General features: G+C 39.8%; 1 protein-coding gene across 5 annotated transcripts in view; it reads left to right on the top strand.

Annotated features, from left to right (window-relative positions):
- Positions 1-18,502, top strand: part of Zdhhc20 (zinc finger DHHC-type palmitoyltransferase 20) — a 58,028-nt gene that overhangs the window by 9,074 nt on the left and 30,452 nt on the right. For 3 of the 5 annotated variants that reach the window (XR_004772258.1, XM_027390452.2, XM_027390449.2), the window contains exons 2-5: positions 9,091-9,117; positions 10,835-10,861; positions 14,330-14,433; positions 18,361-18,481. Coding sequence is in view for 4 of the 5 variants with exons in the window: in XM_027390452.2 (XP_027246253.1) it covers positions 9,091-9,117; positions 10,835-10,861; positions 14,330-14,433; positions 18,361-18,481 (279 nt within the window). In the remaining variant the exon portion in view is untranslated. The remainder of the gene's footprint in view (positions 1-9,090; positions 9,118-10,834; positions 10,862-14,329; positions 14,434-18,360; positions 18,482-18,502) is intronic. The other 2 variants (XM_027390451.2, XM_027390455.2) reach the window with 1 other exon arrangement.

Here is an 18,502-nt window from a genome sequence, read left to right as displayed (position 1 = left end):
CACCTGACATGGTTTCTTGAGAAGTCAAGGGAGACAGGGTTTCCTCTGTGAAACAGTCCTGGGTGTCCTGGAACTCATTTTGTAGGCCAGGCTGGCCTCAAACTCACAGAGATGCTCCTGCCTATGCTTCTATCACCATCTTAGCTGGGTGCAGTGGCACATGCTTTTAATTCCAGCTCTCAGGAGGCAGAGACAGAGGCAGGTGGATTTCTGTGAGTTCCCGGCCATGATCTTCAGAGTGAGACCCTGAAGAGTATCTACAATGAATCCAGTTTGCTAGAGAATGAGCTTCAGATAGCCAAACTGGCTAGGGATGTACAGCTAAACACTGATCTGAAATTAGCTATTTTCTTCTAAATCTAAGACTAAATGTGGGCTATCAGGAGGTGAGAGTAAGTTTTTAGTAGATGCTGACTCTGATGACACAGAGAGCATGCATACAAAACTCTTTTTTTTTCCTTCTTGATTTTCTTTGAGACATAGTTCCTCTTTAGTCTTGGCTGGTCTGCCTCTGCCTCCTGAGTGATAGATTCAAACACATGCACCACTACACCTGGCTTGCATTCTATTTTTTTATAATAAGTAAACATTTTTGCCTTTACTGTCTTTTTACCCTGGTAGTGCTGGAAACATTAAAATCCCACAGTATTTATTATAAAGGTTAACCCTGATCCTCCTGGTGGGCTTCTCAGTAGGATTTCTGGAAGTGAACATGGACACTAGGGCCTCCAAATCTTTTGGACTTGGGGTTGGTTACTATCAGGGCCAGCCAGTTGGACTGCCAAATAACATTGATTTGGGCCATGACTACCACCCTTCTCATTAAACCATATATCTGACTAGATTTATGTGTGGTGATATCTTGCTTGTACAAATAAACACTGTCTGAAGATCAGAGAATGGATCTTGCCACTGTAACCGTAGAGGTATGGAGGTCTCTCTCAGACAGACAGGAAGTGAGATGGCTAGGCAGAAATAGGAAATGAGATGGCTGGGCAGAGAGAGAATATAAGCAGGAAGGAACAGGAACTTGTTCTATAGTGTGCTGAAAGACAAGGAGGTAGGGTGTGGGTGTGGCTTGCTCTAACTCTCAGATCTTCAGACAGGCTTTATTTGTACAAGCAAGATATCACCACATTGGTTTCTTTGGCATCACCAATGTATCACATTTGCATGCACAGCCATAAAGATAAGGTTGGAGCCTCTTCCTAAGCTTCCTGTGCTAAAGATGCCGTTCAGAATTTTTGTGCTAATGCCAAGAACTGTGTGCTCTTTTCCTTGTTTGCAGTTTTCCAGCCACAAGACTGGATGAAGCATGTATCAGGGGTCCAGGCAGGAGGCTTACAGCAGGCTGATTGAGGCTGACTAATATGGTCTGAGGGCAAAGGAAGCAGTTCATACACACATCATTTTTCTCGTGACTCTTTATTCTTCAAGAAATGTTATTCCCAAAAGTTCTCCTTCTAAAAGCTCTCAAAAATTCTCTTTTGTTCTTTAAAATTCTCCTCCTTAAAATTTCTCTAACATTTTTTTTAATCCCACAAGGCTTCCAGTTTATATACCCAATACAGATACAATTAGCAGCCCTCTGACAATAGCAGGGTTATCAGGCATGCATATCTCTCAGAACCAGGAAGGCAGATAAAATCTTGAGAAAAGTGGGAACCTCATGTCTTAGGGGGCACATGACTTGTAAAGCATCCGGGCCAAACTTAAGAAGTAGGGTAAAGGTTAAATGGAGTAAAGGGCTATGTGACATCCAGAGGCTGTAGCTCTTACCCCTGACTCCCTGGTGAAAAGACATTTCCTTTCCCTGGGGCCTTTTTGAGAATATAAAGCACCCAGTATATATACTATATATTAAAATTACACAGCCAAATTCATAGCAACAGATATTCTGGAGTCTGTATTTCTTGCAGACTTTGCAAGACAAGTTTTCTCCCTCAGAAGTTAATTCTAGTGGGTAGTTACGGATGGTTGTGGGCTGCTGTGTGGTACTCAGAATGGAACCCAAGTCCCTTGGAAGAGTAGCCAGTGCTTCTAACCTGAACTATGTCTCTAGCCCCCAAGGAGGCTTTTTGGTTTTGTTTTGTTTTGTTTTTTAAAGAAATAAAATGTATATGGAAATGCATACCCAAAAGTAGCTAAACCACTTTTGTGAATAGTAACTTTGATAGCTCACACCTGTTCCCAGCCAAAGTGCTGAGAACGCACTGATAACTGTTTTTCTAGGTGGTTACATACATACTTAGATACACACACACACACACACACACACACACACACACACACACACACATATATATCAATGCTAGCCAGCATTTTTTTAAAATATTTTATTTATTTATTTATTATGTATACAACATTCTGCCTCCATGTATGCCTGCATGCCAGAAGAGGGCACCAGATCTCATTACAGATGGTTGTGAGCCACCATGTGGTTGCTGGGAATTGAACTCAGGACCTCTGGAAGAGCAGCCAGTGCTCTTAACCTCTGAGCCATCTCTCCAGCCCTAGATACACCTCTTATCTAAATAATTGACAGTGCACTCATATAGATTTGCAAAAGTGGCAAGATCACTTTATTCAGATAAAAAAAATTGATGGTGCATATTATTGTAGTGTTGCACTGTTGAGATGAACCCTAGGTCACATGAGTGAATCCTAAAGGGCCCAATTGGGGGGGCTTCTATTTAGGAGACTCAAGAGTAATTTGGTTACTGAAGGGCATAGTGAGGGTGTTCTGTTTGGATAGATGGGCCATATAATCATTTTCCCACATATATGTCCTTTCTCATAATATATCTGATTTTATTTTTTTTTAAAGATTTTTATTTATTTATTATGTATACAACATTCTGCTTCCATGTATATCTACACACCAGAAGAGGGCACCAGATCTCATTACAGATCGTTGTGAGCCACCATGTGGTTGCTGGGAATTGAACTCAGGACTTACGGAAGAGCAGTCAGTGCTCTTAACCTCTGAGCCATCTCTCCAGCCCAATTTATCTGATTTTAATTGTGCACATACTCAATCTTGTATTATCATAAATGGTAAATAGTGGATTCTTCTAGGATTACAGCATGTACCCAAAACCAGTTCCGACCAGGCTGTCTCTTCAGTTATTCATACTCAGATACATGAGGAGTACATTTGAATAGAAACTAAGTTCAGGTGTTACTAGGAGGAAGGAAACTTACTGTTGTTCAGAGATAAGGTGTATTTAGCCTGGTGCATGGGGGTTCAGTGGTTGTTAGGTGCATTTTAGGAGAGAAGTGTGTGTCCATGGAATGTGTCTGTGAAGGAGCTGCCTGCCAGGTGCATTATTACAGTAGATGTGTGTACACAACCAAAACCAATGTAGCCCTAGGCCAAATAGCCTGTATTTGCCTGCCTTGTATCTATTTGTCCCAATTGAGTTTTTGACTGCCATAGTGATGATGTGAAGTCTGATTCGCTCTAAGTGTGTTGTTCTTATCAGTAGCAGCCTTGTGTTAAAGCCCTTCCTATCTTTGTAACTAAGTCTAGCTTTGAACTCCTGATCTCCAGCCTTAACTCCCAAGTGTTAAGGTTATAGTAGAGTGCCACCACTTAGGACTCCTGCTCCCTCTCTGGGTTGTGTGAGTAGGTATTGAGACTGTTTCACTTGGATACTGAGGTGGCCTTGAACTCAGTAACCTTCGAGCCCCTAGAACATGGAAACATGCTGCCATTGCCTAATTTTTAGTGCTACTTGTGATTGAGCGCATTGAGCAATTGATCCGTATTGCCTAAACTTGTCTAAGTGTGCAGTATGCACCAGTGGTTGGAATTGCCTACTTCTGAGAATGGAAAAACCTTCAGTGTGTGCTTCTGGATTCCCTCACTAGATACATTTTATTCTCATTCAGTATTTCCCTACTTCATGGGTTTATTTTTATAAAAGACCTTTCAGAGTCTTGTCAAATTAAAAACAGCTTTATTACTGGGAAAACACTACTTGGTGTATGATAAACAATAATGATGCATCCCCCTGTAAGAGCCTATTTGTTCAGACCTGTTTTTGTTATTCTCATACAAAGTAAAATGTTTTTATTTGGGCTGGAGAGATGGCTCACTGGTTAGGAGCACTTGCTGCTCTACCGTAGGACCTGGGTTTGGTTCCCAGCACCTTCATAGTGGCTCACAGCCACCTGTAACTCCAGTTCCAGGGAGTCCAATGCCCTTTTCTGGTCTCCATGGGCACCAGGCATACATGTAGTATACATATATAACATTCAGGCAAAACACTCTTACACATAAAAATATAAGTCATTTTGTTTTTTGTTTTGTTTTATTTTTTGAGACAGGGTTGCTCTGTATTGCTTTGGAGGTTGTCCTGAACTCACTCTGTAGACTAGGCTGGCCTCAAACTCACAGAGATCCGCCTCCTCTGCCTCCCGAGTGCTGGAATTAAAGGCTTGAGCCACCAATGCCCAGCAAATACAAATCATTTAAAATATGGTTTTACTTATGTAAGCTTCTGTGTTTCTTACGCTTCTTCCTGGGAGTTTGTTTTTAAGTGCTTTTCTTCAATTATAGTTTTTGTTGTTTTTCAAAGAGGGTTTCTCTGTGTAACCCTGGCTGTCCTGGAGTTCACTCTGTAGACCAGGGGGCCTCAAATTAGAAGAGATCCTCCTGCCTCTGCCTCCTGAGTGCTGGATTAAAGGCATGCTCCACCATCACCCAGCTTTAATTATAGAATTTTAAGATAGTAAAATTTTTATTAAAAATAACAATATTTTTATTATTTGAGAATTTCAAATAATTTGATCATATTCAAACATCATTCTTCCCAGATCCATATCCCCCTCTACTTTGTGTCTTTTTTTTTTTTAAGAAGAGACTCCCACAGTCTCTGGTCCAATCTTTCTTCTCCTTCTGCTGTCCCTGAGCCTTAGGTGTAGGGGTTGTGTTGTATGTGTATTAATTTGGGATGAGTACCCCACAGTTAGTTCTCTGCATTTTGACCAGTTATGGCTTTCTGTACTATCCATCTGCTGGTTTAATTATTATATATATTTGTACCCATGTGTCTGGTGGTGAGGGGTGTGTGTGCACATAATGCAGGTGTCCTTGGAGTCCAGAAGGACTTATCCTGTAGAGATGGAACTAAAGGCAGTTGTGAGCTACTGACATGGATGCTAGGAATTGAACTCAAGTCCTCTGCAAGAACAGTGTGCACTTGTAACTGCTGAGCCATCTCTGCACCCAATTTCTTCAATTACTGCTTCTAGATAACATTTCAAAAAGGAAAGGTGCGGACTTCTGCATATCAATTTTACACATACACACTTTTTAAAAATTTTATGTTCATTGATGTTTTGCCTGCATGTGTATCTGTGTGAGGGTGTCAGATCCCCTGGAACAGGAGTTACAGACAGTTGTGAGCCGCCATGTGGTTGCTGGGAATTGAACCCAGGACATCTCGAAGAGCAGCTGGTGCTTTTAACCACTGAGCTATCTCTCCAGCTCCCTACTCATATATATATATATATATATATAATATATATATATATATATATATATAAGTTTTTGTTTGAATATCTAGGGATGCATACTTATTATATAACCTATGTGTAGATCATGTTTGTTTGTTTTTGAGACAGTCTTATACAGTCCACAATGGCCTTGGAACTCTGGAACTCACTGTGACTTTGAACTTCTAATCCTCCTGCCTCCATTTCATTGCTGGGTTTAGAACCCAGTTTCATGCTTGGTAGGCCGTCACTGTACCAACTGAGTTACATCTCAGTTCTCCTTTTCAGTTTTTCTTTTCTTTCTTTTTTTTTTTTTTTCTTGTTTGTTTTTCGAGACAGGGTTTCTCTGTATTGCTTTGGAGGCTGTCCTAGAACTTGCTCTGTAGACCAGGCTGACCTCAAACTCACAGAGATCCGCCTGCTTCTGCCTCACAATTGCTGGGATTAAAGGCATGTGTCACCAACACCTCCTCTTCAATTTCATTAAAATTATTTTGCATTTATTTATTCACTTGGTTTTTTGATACAGGGTCTCTCTGTGTATTCCTGACTGGCCTGGAATTCACAGAGATGTGCCTACCTCTGACACCTGAGTGCTGGGTTTAAAGGTGTATACCACCATGCCTGGCTCACTTAATTTAAGAGTACGTATATAGTGTGTGTGTGTGTGTGTGTTATAATGTATATGAGTGTTTTGCCTTCATGTATGTGCATCATGTGCATTCCTGGTTCCCATGGAAATCAAAAGAGGGTATTGGATCCTTTGGAGCTAGAGTTACAGATGGTTGTGATCCCTTGTGTGGGTTCTGGGAGTCGATCCTGAGGCTCCTGGAAGAGCCACTAGTGCTTTTAACCAATAAGCCATTGCTCCAGCCCTAACATTTACTTCCTTGTGTGTGGGTGGTGGTGATAAGATTTGTGTGTCATGCATACATCTAGGAGTTAGTCCTTTCACTATGCAGATCCAGGCTTTGGGGCAAGCATTTTTACCTCTTGAGCCACTTTTAACACCCCTCAATTTTTGAATGTTTATTTTATTTTTTTAATTGGCTTGGCAGGTATAGTACTTCTCGGGAATTTTCATTCAAGTCATAGTATATACAGGACATTATCTGCTAAGGGAGATGGAGCCAGGGGGTTGAGACATCCGGACCTTATCTAACATCTAAGATGGATTGAGAAACCTTATGCAGCTGTAAAGTATATATTTTTCTTAAAAAGTAATGATCAAAAACTTGTCTTAAACCTGATGATAATTGGACTATTTCTTTAGTATTATGCTGGTGGGTGAATAAAGTAAATTTATTTTTGGTTTCTTAAGAAAGTAGCCATATAGTCCTATCTTATCTAGAGATTTTAGTCCAGATTTGATTTTACTTAAGTCCTGCTGATATATATATATATTATTCTTTGAGTCTTAAAATATGGAATAAGGCCAGGTGTTGGTGGCACACGCCTTTAATCCCAGCACTCTGGAGGCAGAGACATTCGGATCTCTGTGAGTTCTAGACCAGCCTGGTCTACAAGAGCGAGTGCCAGGACAGGCTCCAAAGCTACACAGAGAAACCCTGTGTCAACCCCCCCCCCCAAGTTAAGGATAAGATGAGAGATGATATAGAGAAGAGGAAGGTTGTGAGGATTGGAAACAGATGTGGGAGTGAGCAGTAGTAACAAAAACATGTGATTTCTATTGTGGAAGCCGGCTCAGGAAGGCTTTAGAGACGAAGAAGTGTTCACACCGAGCTCTGAAAGGAGGATTGGAAGAAACATAGTGCTTGTGAAGTTGTGTTCTGTAACACATTTGTTCAGAATAGTTAGACTAAAAGCATGAGCAAGACAGACGATAGATTATGGCTAGCCCATAGTGCTGGCTATCTGGGAGACTTTGGACTTCATTCTGGAGGTGACACAGCTGATAAAAGAGTACTCAGCCATCAGGTTTGCTGGTGGTGAATGTGTTAAACTGAAATGGGCAGGTAGGTGCCTTAAGTATTACATTTGAGGAAGGCAAGGAAAGAGATGGAAGCAAGGGTGCTTCAGTCGAAGCAAGGGTGTGTTGGAAACCGGCTTGGACTCAACATGATCGAAATGCTTGTGGATCATCCCGAAAGAATAAGTAGTAATTCCCACATTTTCAGGCACTGTAGACTGAAGGCTTTTCGTGTACTCACGAGGGTAATAGAAGATGGGGCCTGAAGAAAGATTCCTCAGAGGGCTTGCTCTTGCAGAGGCCCAGGTTCGTTTCCCGGGACCCATATAGCAGCGCACAACAATCTGTAACTCCATTTCTAGGTGATCTGACTCCCTCTGCTGGCCCCCATGGGCATCAGGCACACAAGTGGTGCACCAATGTTCAAGCCAAACCCCCACATACATAAAATAAAAATAACGTTTTCTTCCCTGAGACAGGGTTTCTCTTTGTAGCCCTGGCTGTCCTGGGACTCACTCTGTCGACCAGGCTGACCTCAAACTCACAGAGATCCTCTTGCCTCTGCCTCCTGAGTTCTGGGGTTAAAGGAGTGGGCCACCACATCCAGCTAATAAAAGCTTTTAAAAAAACTAGTACAAAATGGAACTGGAGAGATGACTCGTTCAGTGGTTTAAGAACCTTGGCAGCTCTTCTGGAGGTCCTGAGTTCAATTCCCAGCAACCACATGTTGGCTCACAGCCATCTATAATGGGATCTGATGTTCTCTTCTGGCTCTATATGTAGATAGAACACCATATATAGAAAATAAATAAATCTTAAAAATAGGACAAGGCTGGGCAGTGGTGGTGCACACCTTTAATCCCAGCACTCAGGAGACAGAGGCAGGTGGATTTCTGTGAATTCAAGGCCAGCCTTGTCTATAGAGCAAGTTTAAACCCTATCTCAAAACACACACACAAAAGAAAGGTACAAAATGGAAAAAGATGGAAGAGGAAGTAGCTTTTCTGTGTTAACTACCCTAATTTGAGAGCTTTACATGTATACTTGAATTATTAATACTCTTTCCCTAAATATGTATGACTATTGTGCATCAGTTTAAAGGAAATATGAATATTGTGTAGGCCAGGGGTCAATCTTGGATTTCTTCCCTCAGGAACTGGGTTGTGTTATGTTCTCCTTTCATCCAACGTTGTCCAGATGTGTCCTCTTACACCCTGTCCCAAATGTCAGTGACTAGGCTAAGTTGTCTGGACACCCAGGGATCTATCTGCCTGTAACCACGTACCCAGGATTAGGATACAGGTGCTCCCCTCCAGCACATGGGTGCTGGGCATCAAACACATGCCTTGTGTTTTTGAAGCCAGTGCTTTACCAACTGAACTATCTCCCAGGCCCAGAGGGAATTCTTGAGTATAGTTTTCAGGAAAAGGTTGGAAGGTATACTGTATTCTAATGAAGGAACAGTCCTTTCCTTTTGTGGGATTTAGGATCTCAGTCAACACTTCTCAAGTTTAAAGAGGTCTATAAATTTTAAGTAGTTATATTGCTAATGATAAAGAATGTTTTTGAAGTTTTGTGAAAATGAAATTTAGGTAAATATTCAGTTTGAAATAAAATTCATGTATAAAATATATTTATTCATATTTTTTTTCTTCTAGTTACTGTTTCTGGAAAAGGAGAAAATGGTAAGACTCTTAGTCTCCCTTTAAGTAGAGTCATTTGTAAACCATGTACTTTTCATTTAGTGGTGAATACATGTGTTTTTGTTTTCCTGAAAGAAAACATGTATCTTCAACTTTTAAGTAATTAAAAGGAGAGAATGCTGGGTTTCTTCCCAGGCAAGCAGTATTTTAAAGGATTAATGTAGCCATGTTTTGCAAGACACTTAGTACTGCTCTGTGTAAATTCATGCATTTCTGCCTTGTGTGTTCCCCAGAGCTCTGTCCATTTCAATTCTGATAGCAGTCTTCACTGGACTGGAGACAGGTCTGCTCTCATAATGCCTAAATCTTAGGGATGATTCCATTGTCCATGTATTTGTTCAAAATAGCACATTAGTACTCACAGATATTAATCAAATAACCAGACTTTAAAAAAAATTTGTATTATTAGGTCAAGGGATTACAAGAGTTTATAATGACCAATCAAACAATGCCTGGGGTGGGGATCCTTTCTAAGAATTTCACTAGAATTAAAGAAGACTTAGTACAGGGGCTAGAAAGATGGCTCAGAGGTTAAGAGCACTGACTGCTCTTCCAGAGGTCCTGAGTTCAATTCCCAGCAACCACATGGTGGCTCACAACCATCTGTTATGAGATCTGGTGCCCTCTTCTGGTGTGCAGATATACATGGAAGCAGAATGTTGTATACATAATAAATAAATAAATAAATAAATAAATAAAATCTTTTTTAAAAAAAGAGAAGACTTTAGTAGTACCATTGAAGTAAAATTTCTTTAGATTTCAATATACAAAAGCCCAGATAATTCTATAACAATTGAAACAATTGAACAATTAACAGTTACTAATATTTATTTTCATTTGGTTTTTCAAGACAGGGTTTCTCTGTCTAGTTCTGTCTATCTTGGAACACACTTTATAGACCATGCTGGCCTCAAACTCACAGAGATCCTCTTGCCTCTGCCTCCCGAGTTCTGAGATTAAAGATGTGTGCCGCCACACCCAGCTAATAAAAACTTCTTTAAAAAAAGGTACAAAATGGAAAAAGATGGAAGAGGAAGTAGCTTTTCTGTGTTAACTACCCTAATTTGAGAGCTTTACATGTATACATGAATTATTAATACTCTTTCCCTAAATATGTATGACTACTGTGCATCAGTTTAAAGGAAATATGAATATTGTGTAGGCCAGGGGTCAATCTTGGATTTCTTCCCTCAGGAACTGGGTTGTGTTATGTTCTCCTTTCATCCAACGTTGTCCAGATGTGTCCTCTTACACCCTGTCCCAAATGTCAGTGACTAGGCTAAGTTGTCTGGACACCCAGGGATCTATCTGCCTGTAACCACGTACCCAGGATTAGGATACAGGTGCTCCCCTCCAGCACATGGGTGCTGGGCATCAAACACATGCCTTGTGTTTTTGAAGCCAGTGCTTTATCAACTGAACTATCTCCCAGACCCAGAGGGAATTCTTGAGTATAGTTTTCAGGAAAAGGTTGGAAGGTATACTGTATTCTAATGAAGGAACAGTCCTTTCCTTTTGTGGGATTAAGGATCTCAGTCAACACTTCTCAAGTTTAAAGAGGTCTATAAATTTTAAGTAGTTATATTGCTAATGATAAAGAATGTTTTTGAAGTTTTGTGAAAATGAAATTTAGGTAAATATTCAGTTTGAAATAAAATTCATGTATAAAATATATTTATTCATATTTTTTTTCTTCTAGTTACTGTTTCTGGAAAAGGAGAAAATGGTAAGACTCTTAGTCTCCCTTTAAGTAGAGTCATTTGTAAACCATGTACTTTTCATTTAGTGGTGAATACATGTGTTTTTGTTTTCCTGAAAGAAAACATGTATCTTCAACTTTTAAGTAATTAAAAGGAGAGAATGCTAGGTTTCTTCCCAGGCAAGCAGTATTTTAAAGGATTAATGTAGCCATGTTTTGCAAGACACTTAGTACTGCTCTGTGTAAATTCATGCATTTCTGCTTTGTGTGTTCCCCAGAGCTCTGTCCATTTCAATTCTGATAGCAGTCTTCACTGGACTGGAGACAGGTCTGCTCTCATAATGCCTAAATCTTAGGGATGATTCCATTGTCCATGTATTTGTTCAAAATAGCACATTAGTACTCACAGATATTAATCAAATAACCAGACTTTAAATTTGTATTATTAGGTCAAGGGATTACAAGAGTTTATAATGACCAATCAAACAATGCCTGGGGTGGGGATCCTTTCTAAGAATTTCACTAGAATTAAAGAAGACTTTAGTAGTACCATTGAAGTAAAATTTCAAAAACAAAATTAGACTTCAGCATACAAAAACCCAGAGGATTCTAAAACAACTGAAACTATTGAACAATTAACAGTTATTAATATTTACTTTATTTTTGAAATTAGTTAAAAGCAGTATTTTCTCTTATTATTTGTCAGTTATTGTCTGTTCATTATATCCCAGGCATTGTGCTTAGAGCTTAATTTATTTAACTGAAAATGCGTTTTAAAGCAAGCCAGTTTGTTTGTGTGTATGGAGAGTGGAACCTTCCTAAAGGAATACTAAATGTTAAGAGAAGAGTTCAAGATTCTGTTTATGCTAGTCTTAGTTGTAAGTAATTAAGAAGTCTTAAACTAGTAGTGTATAGTCCAGTGGTCCTCAAGCTTCTAACACTGTGGCCCTCTAATACAGGTCCTCATGTTGTGGTGTCCCTAAACATAAAATTTTCATTGGGGCTGGAGAGATGGCTCAGAGGTTAAGAGCACTGACTGCTCTTCCAAAGGTCCTGAGTTCAATTCCCAGCAACCACATGGTGGCTCAGAACCCTATCATGAGATCTGGTGCCCTCTTCTGGTGTGCAGGCAAATATGCAGTCAGAACACTGCATATGTAATAAAAATAAGTAAATAAATTTTTAAAAATAATTTTTCACTGCTACCTCGTAACTACAATTTTGCTACTGTTATAAATCGTAATAAAAATATTTTTGGTGGTATAGGTTTGTCAAAGGGGTCGAGGTCCTCAGGTTGAGAACCACTGGTGTAGATGAAGATGCTAATTTGATAAGGGCAAAGAAAAGAAAAATGAAGACAGGAGGTACTGGTAAAATATCACTTCAGAGTCAGTGAATGGCCTCAGCACCGGTGTCAGAGAAGGGAACTAAGTCCCAAATGAGTTTCCAAAGGAAAAAGCAATGAATCAGTGGTTTCGAGTCCACTGGATAGACTGTGAGATTGACCTCAAGGGAACAGACATAGAGAACATAGAGAAATGCAGCTTGCTCAGAGGCCAGGATTTTTAGTGTGGATGACAGTATTAGTGTAAATGAAAAGAAAGAATACTTTAAATATAGAATTCAGATATTAGCACAGAAGTAGAACTGCTGACCATTTAAAATATGGTTTAAAAACAAGTGGATGAAAACACAGTTTACGGTGATAGAAGTGAAAACCTTTAGATTTTTATCAAGCAGTTGTAAATTTCAGTTCTGGTATTAAGGTTTCATACAAGTGACATTAAATTAAATTCTCTGAGCCTCGGTGTTCATATTCCTAAGGGTTAGAAAGCGAATGTCATATGCTAAGAGGCTTTCAAGAGGAAGCAATGGAGATTTGAGTAGCTAAAGTCAAATGGGACTAGAAAGTCCCCTAGTTTTGTTAGAACACATTGATGTTTTGCATGCATTAATTTACCCTCTTTTTGTTTTGTTTTTTTTTTCTGAGACAGGGTTCTCTGTCTAACAGTCCAGCTGTCCTGGAACTCACTTTGTAGACCAGGCTGGCCTCCAACTCACAGAGATACTCCTGTCTCTGCCTCCTGAGTGCTGGGATTAAAGGCGAGTGCCACTACTGCCTGGCTTAATTTATCACTGACTTTGTAAGTGTTTTAATTGGAGTCTAAGCAAGTACGAGTAATAAAGAGGAAACCCTGTGAAAAGTAAATTCTGAGAATGGAGAGAACTTTTGAGCTTAAAAATGAGTAGAGTTCAAATTTGTTATCTTCAGAGTGTATATGTAGGACATTTCACACCAAAAAAAAAAAAAGTCAATTCTCACTTCTTATAAAAACTAACCCTAACCCTACTTGTTTCAAATAGAAAAACTACAGAATAAAACAAAAGGCTTAATATTGCATCAGTGAGTTGATAGTTGGAGTCACAGATGTCAAATGGAACACTAATCTACTTGGAAAAGATTCTGGTAGAAACTAACAGTGGTAACTTTTTCTTGTTAGCCTATGTTGAACAGGAGAATAAATTTCAAAATACTCTAACCCAGACAGGAATTGAGTTTTCAAATTTATTCATTATTTTTGGTGACATTAAAAACTTTTTTGTTTTCTGTTTCCAATTCCCCTTGGCTTAATGTTCACAGTGATGGGTCCTTTTAAGTCATTGAGAATTAACATTTAAGGAAAACTTAAAGTTACCAAGAGTGGCTATCTGTGGGTGCACATTGTTATACTCTTTAACCATCCTAGCATGAGAGAAGCAGAGGCAGGAGGGTCATGAGTTCCAGCCATCTTGGGCTTCATAGTAAGTTCAAGACCAGCCTGTTGAATTTCTCTTTCAAAACTTCAACCCAGCAGTGGTGGCGCACGCCTTTAGTCCCAGCACTCAGGAGGCAGAGGCAGGTAGCTTCCTGTGAGCTCAAGACCAGCCTGTTCTACAAAACAACTTCCAGGACAGCCAGGATTGTTATATAAAGAAACCCTCAAAAAAAAAAAAAAAAAAAGCAAAGCAAAAAATTCAAACCTAGTTGGGAGTGGTGGCACACAGCTTTAACCCCAGCACTCAGAAGGTAGAAGCAGGTGGATTTCTCAATTCAAGGCCAGCCTGGTCTACAGAGTGAGTGCCAGGACAGCCGGGGCTATGTAGAGACTCTGTCTTAATGAAAGAAAGGAAGCAGTGAGCAAAAGTGTTCAGATGTGTGTTTAGCTTAGATCCTCAACAACCGAATGTAATCAAGTCTCACCAAATACAGCCTTTATTCGAAAACTTATGCTTTATAAGTAAAGTTTATTTTATAACCTTACACCCTGAAATACAACGGTAGGCTATTTCTTACTATCTCTTACTGTTGTATCATATAGATAAAGGAGTTTATATATTTGGTATTTAAATAAGAGTTTTTATTAAATTATGTCTTGTGACCATCCTCTTCTAATGTAATGCATTTTCTTGTTTTCACCTGGACTCAATGAAATATTGTTTGTTTTTATTTACCAGGAAAGACCGTTGTTTACCTTGTGGCTTTCCATCTGTTCTTTGTTATGTTTGTATGGTCCTATTGGATGACAATATTCACATCTCCCGCTAGCCCCTCCAAAGAGGTAAATTCTGTGTTGGTAAATTGTCAAATGCTTTAACTGACTATGGAATGATGTTCCCTGTGTTACCTGTGTTAAAACCTTGCATGATACGTTTGTTCTGTTTCCATTTGTAAAATTCCTTGGTAATGTGAATGTGAATCATTGGCTTGTTCTCAGCACAATTTACTGACAGCATAGTAAATGTTCAATTATACTAACACTTTTCTGGCGTGCTGAGTTTTCTTAAACACTGGAGTAAAACATTGAGGGTCAGAAGTTTTTAGAAACTTCCACCATATTTTTTCAGGCATGAACAAATGTACTGTATCTAAAACACATGCCACTGTGGAAAATAGTAATTCAGGGTTGTCTTGCTGTGACTGCATTTCTCCTCTTGGAGGATGCACTTGGAGAGTAATACAGGTAAATATTTAGGTGTGTTATGTCTTATAACTGGTGTGCATCTCTTGCCTTGACACAGATGAAGTCTTTCCTCTCTGAAATTTAGTATAGCAAGGTGGTCAAGCCTCTTCTCTAGGCTGAGCATGGTGGTGTTACACTCCTGATAATGTAGCTTTCTTCAGGAAGACACAGTGAGACCCTGTCCTCAAAACAAGCACACAGCATGTACACACACACACACCACACCACACCAACACATGCACACATACCACATATGCACAGAGTTAAGATGATTTGAGTTTGATTTTCTTTCTTTCTCTTCAACACATTAATTTCTGAGCTTCGCTTTTCATGTCAGAAAATCGTGCCTGTGTCTGTGGGATGCATGTGAGGACTGACATTTTCTAATTTTTAACATACTCCTGTTTTAGGATTAATATTCAAATATTGGATGATAGTAGTAATATAATTGCTTTCCTTCATGTTAACTTTTCAGAATGTTAAAATTATAGTATAGACCATGGCCAGGCAGTAGTGGTGCACGCCTTTAATCCCAGCACTTGGGAGGCAGAGGCAAGTGGATCTCTGTGAGTTCAAGGCCAGCCTGGTCTACAGAGATAGTTCCAGGACAGCTAGAGCTGTTACACAGAGAAACCCTGTATGTATGTATGTATGTATGTATGTATGTATGTATGTATGTATGTATGTATGTATAGACTATGTCGTTTAAAATACCAGCTTTCATTTAAAACTTCTATAGACAATCCATATACAGAAAGTAAAAGTCCTAAGTGTCCTAACTTGGTAGTTCCCACAAACTGTTGCTATGAGGAAACACCATGACCAGAGCAACTCAGGGAGGAAAGGGTTGATTTGGCTTGCACTTCCATATCAGTATTCATAGAAGGAAGTCAGGACAGGAACTCAAACAGGGCAGGAATGTGGAGGCAGGAGCTGATGCAGAAACCATGGAGGAGGGCTGCTTATTGGTTTGCTCCATCTGCTTTTTTATAGAACCTGGGATCACCAGCCCAGAGATGGCACCACCCACAATGGGCTAGGCTATGCCCCATCACTCACTAATCAAGAAAATCTCCAGCAGCCAGATCTTACAGGACATTTTCTTAATTGAGTTTCCCTTCTTTCTGATTACTCTAGCTTGTGTCAAGTTGACATAAAACTAGTTAGCATGTCAGGTTACCCTTTAATCCCAGACATGGGAGGCAGAGGCAAGTGGATCTCTGAGTGTGAAGCCAGCCTGGTCTACACAGAAAGTTCCAAGACAGCCTGAGCTACTTAATAGAGAGATCATGCCTCAAAAAACAAACAAAAAATTTTCACAAAAATTGAGTACATACCTTACCCATTATCCAAGCCAGTTCAGGGAACAGAGTATTCCCAACTCTCCATCAGCCTTAGCTGATCACCCACTGTGTCATCCATTTGGCAAACAACAGTAAGAGTAGTGATGTGTCCCTACCCCCAACCCCATCCCACCCCTGTTCCCCACACCCTTACACCCACCTCTAGCCATGGCATTTATCTAGATTTAGACTGCCAGGAATGAATTCCCTCCCATGGAGTGGCCATCAGATCCTGTCAGAAATGTAGTTGGTTACTTCAGTAACAGTCTTGCTGTTACAGCACCAGTGGGCACACCTCTCCTGTAGATACTGTAATGCAGAGAGTACACTGCTGGGTAGGTCTGTTTTCTCCATCAGCAACTTGCATAGCACCTGTAATGCTATTTCACTGGTTTGTATAATTCTTTGTTTTAAAGGCAATATTTGTTTTTATTTATCTTTTTTAAAAATTATTTTTATTTTATTAGTATTTTCCCTGTATGTTTGTCTGTATGAGGATGATGGATCCTGGAGTTACATAAAGTTGTGAACTGCCATATAGGTGCTGGGAGTTGAACCCAGGTCCTATAGAAAAGAAGTCAGTGCTTTTAACCACTGAGCCATCTCTCCAGCCCAGTTTTTATTCATCTTTGAACCTGTGCCATTTGAAACAGTGCCTAACTTTAATTTAAAGAGTCATTATTTTTATATAGACTTTTCAGCCTGCGTGTATGAATATGCACTGCATGTGTTTGGTGCTAGTGGAGGTCAGAAAGGGGCGCTGAGTCCCCTGGAATTAGAGTTAAGGACACTTGTGAGCTACCATGCCAGTGCTGGGAACTGAAATCACTCCCTCTGCAAACAGCAGGTGTTCTTAATCACTGAGCCAGCAGTCTGTTCAGCCCCAGTGCCTAGCTCTTACTGTTTTGTTGTTATTGCTGTTGTTTGTTTTGCTTTAATACTTGTTTATGGTTAGGCTCTTGAATGAGCCTGTAGTCTGGCTACACAGGAACTGAGTTGGGAGGATTACTTGAATTCAGAAGTTTGAGATCACCCTGAGCAACATAGCAAAACTGTCCCTTAAAAAAAAAAAGATAATGATTTAAAAGCAATTTATTCCTAGTTGTTTTGCTGCTAGGAATTGAATCCAGGACTTTGTGTGTGCTTAACTGATGCTCACCATTCTTGGTCTAATATTTAAGTGGAATTTTCTGATCATTGAATTTATGGTAATAATGGCATGTTGTAATTTAATTTGAATTATAGTATTGAATGTTGGATACTCTGGTATTTGAAAATTTTCATTTGATTTTAGCTTCTCATTGTTTTACAACTGTCTTAGGGTTTCCATTGCTGTGAAGAGACACCATGACTACAGCAACTCATAAAGGAAAACATTTAATTGGGGCTGGCTTACAGTTTCAGAAGTTTACTCCATTATCATCATAGTGGGTGTCTTGCAAGCAGACATGGTGCTGGAGGAGCTGAGAGTTTTCCTCTCTTGATCAGCAGGCAGCAGGGAGAGACTGTCACACTGGGCGTGGCTTGAGCATATTTGAGCCCTCAAAGCCCTCCTCCACAATGACATTTCCTCCAACAAGGCCACACCTCTTAATAGTACCACTCCCTGTGGGCCAGGCAGTCAAACACATGAGTCTATGGGGCCATTCCTATTTGAATTCTTAATTCAAACCACCACAACAATGGTGATGATGGGTAAAAGTACAGTCAAGCTGAGGTCTGGAATTCTATTACAGGCTTGAGATGTCAGCCCAGAGGAATTGCAGATTTCTGGCCAGATTCTCTGCTAAATATTTTATTTTTATTTCTGAAAGTGTTCAAATGTTAGTGAGGCTTATGAAAATTTATGTAGACTTTCACCTTAAGACAGTGTGCATCTTTTTTTTTTTTAGTCAGGGTTTCTCTGTAGCTTTGGAGTTTGTCCTGGAACTCACTGTGTAGACCAGGCTGGCCTCAAACTCACAGAGACTCATCTATCTCTGCCTCCCGAGTGCAGCGATTAAAGGTGTGCACCACCATTGCCTAGTCTAACCATTTTAATCTGTGCAGTTTTTGTTAAAATGTACATAAAGGTCGGTTGGAAACAAGTTTTCCTTTCATGAAGCAGAGTATTTCAGATAAAACTTTTCCTCAGCACACTAGCTGAGAATTACAGATTCAGTAGTTGTCTTTCTCTATCTAGTTCTACTTGTCAAACTCTGAAAAAGAACGTTATGAGAAGGAGTTCAGCCAAGAAAGACAGCAAGACATTTTGAGAAGAGCCGCCAGAGACTTGCCTATCTATACCACATCGGCTTCAAGAGGTAAGAGAAACAGGCTGAACT

Source organism: Cricetulus griseus (assembly GCF_003668045.3).
Source record: "Cricetulus griseus strain 17A/GY chromosome 1 unlocalized genomic scaffold, alternate assembly CriGri-PICRH-1.0 chr1_1, whole genome shotgun sequence".
NCBI lineage: Eukaryota > Metazoa > Chordata > Mammalia > Rodentia > Cricetidae > Cricetulus > Cricetulus griseus.
The sequence above is the reverse complement of the archived record's forward strand: the minus strand, read 5'-3'. Positions and strand labels throughout refer to the sequence as shown.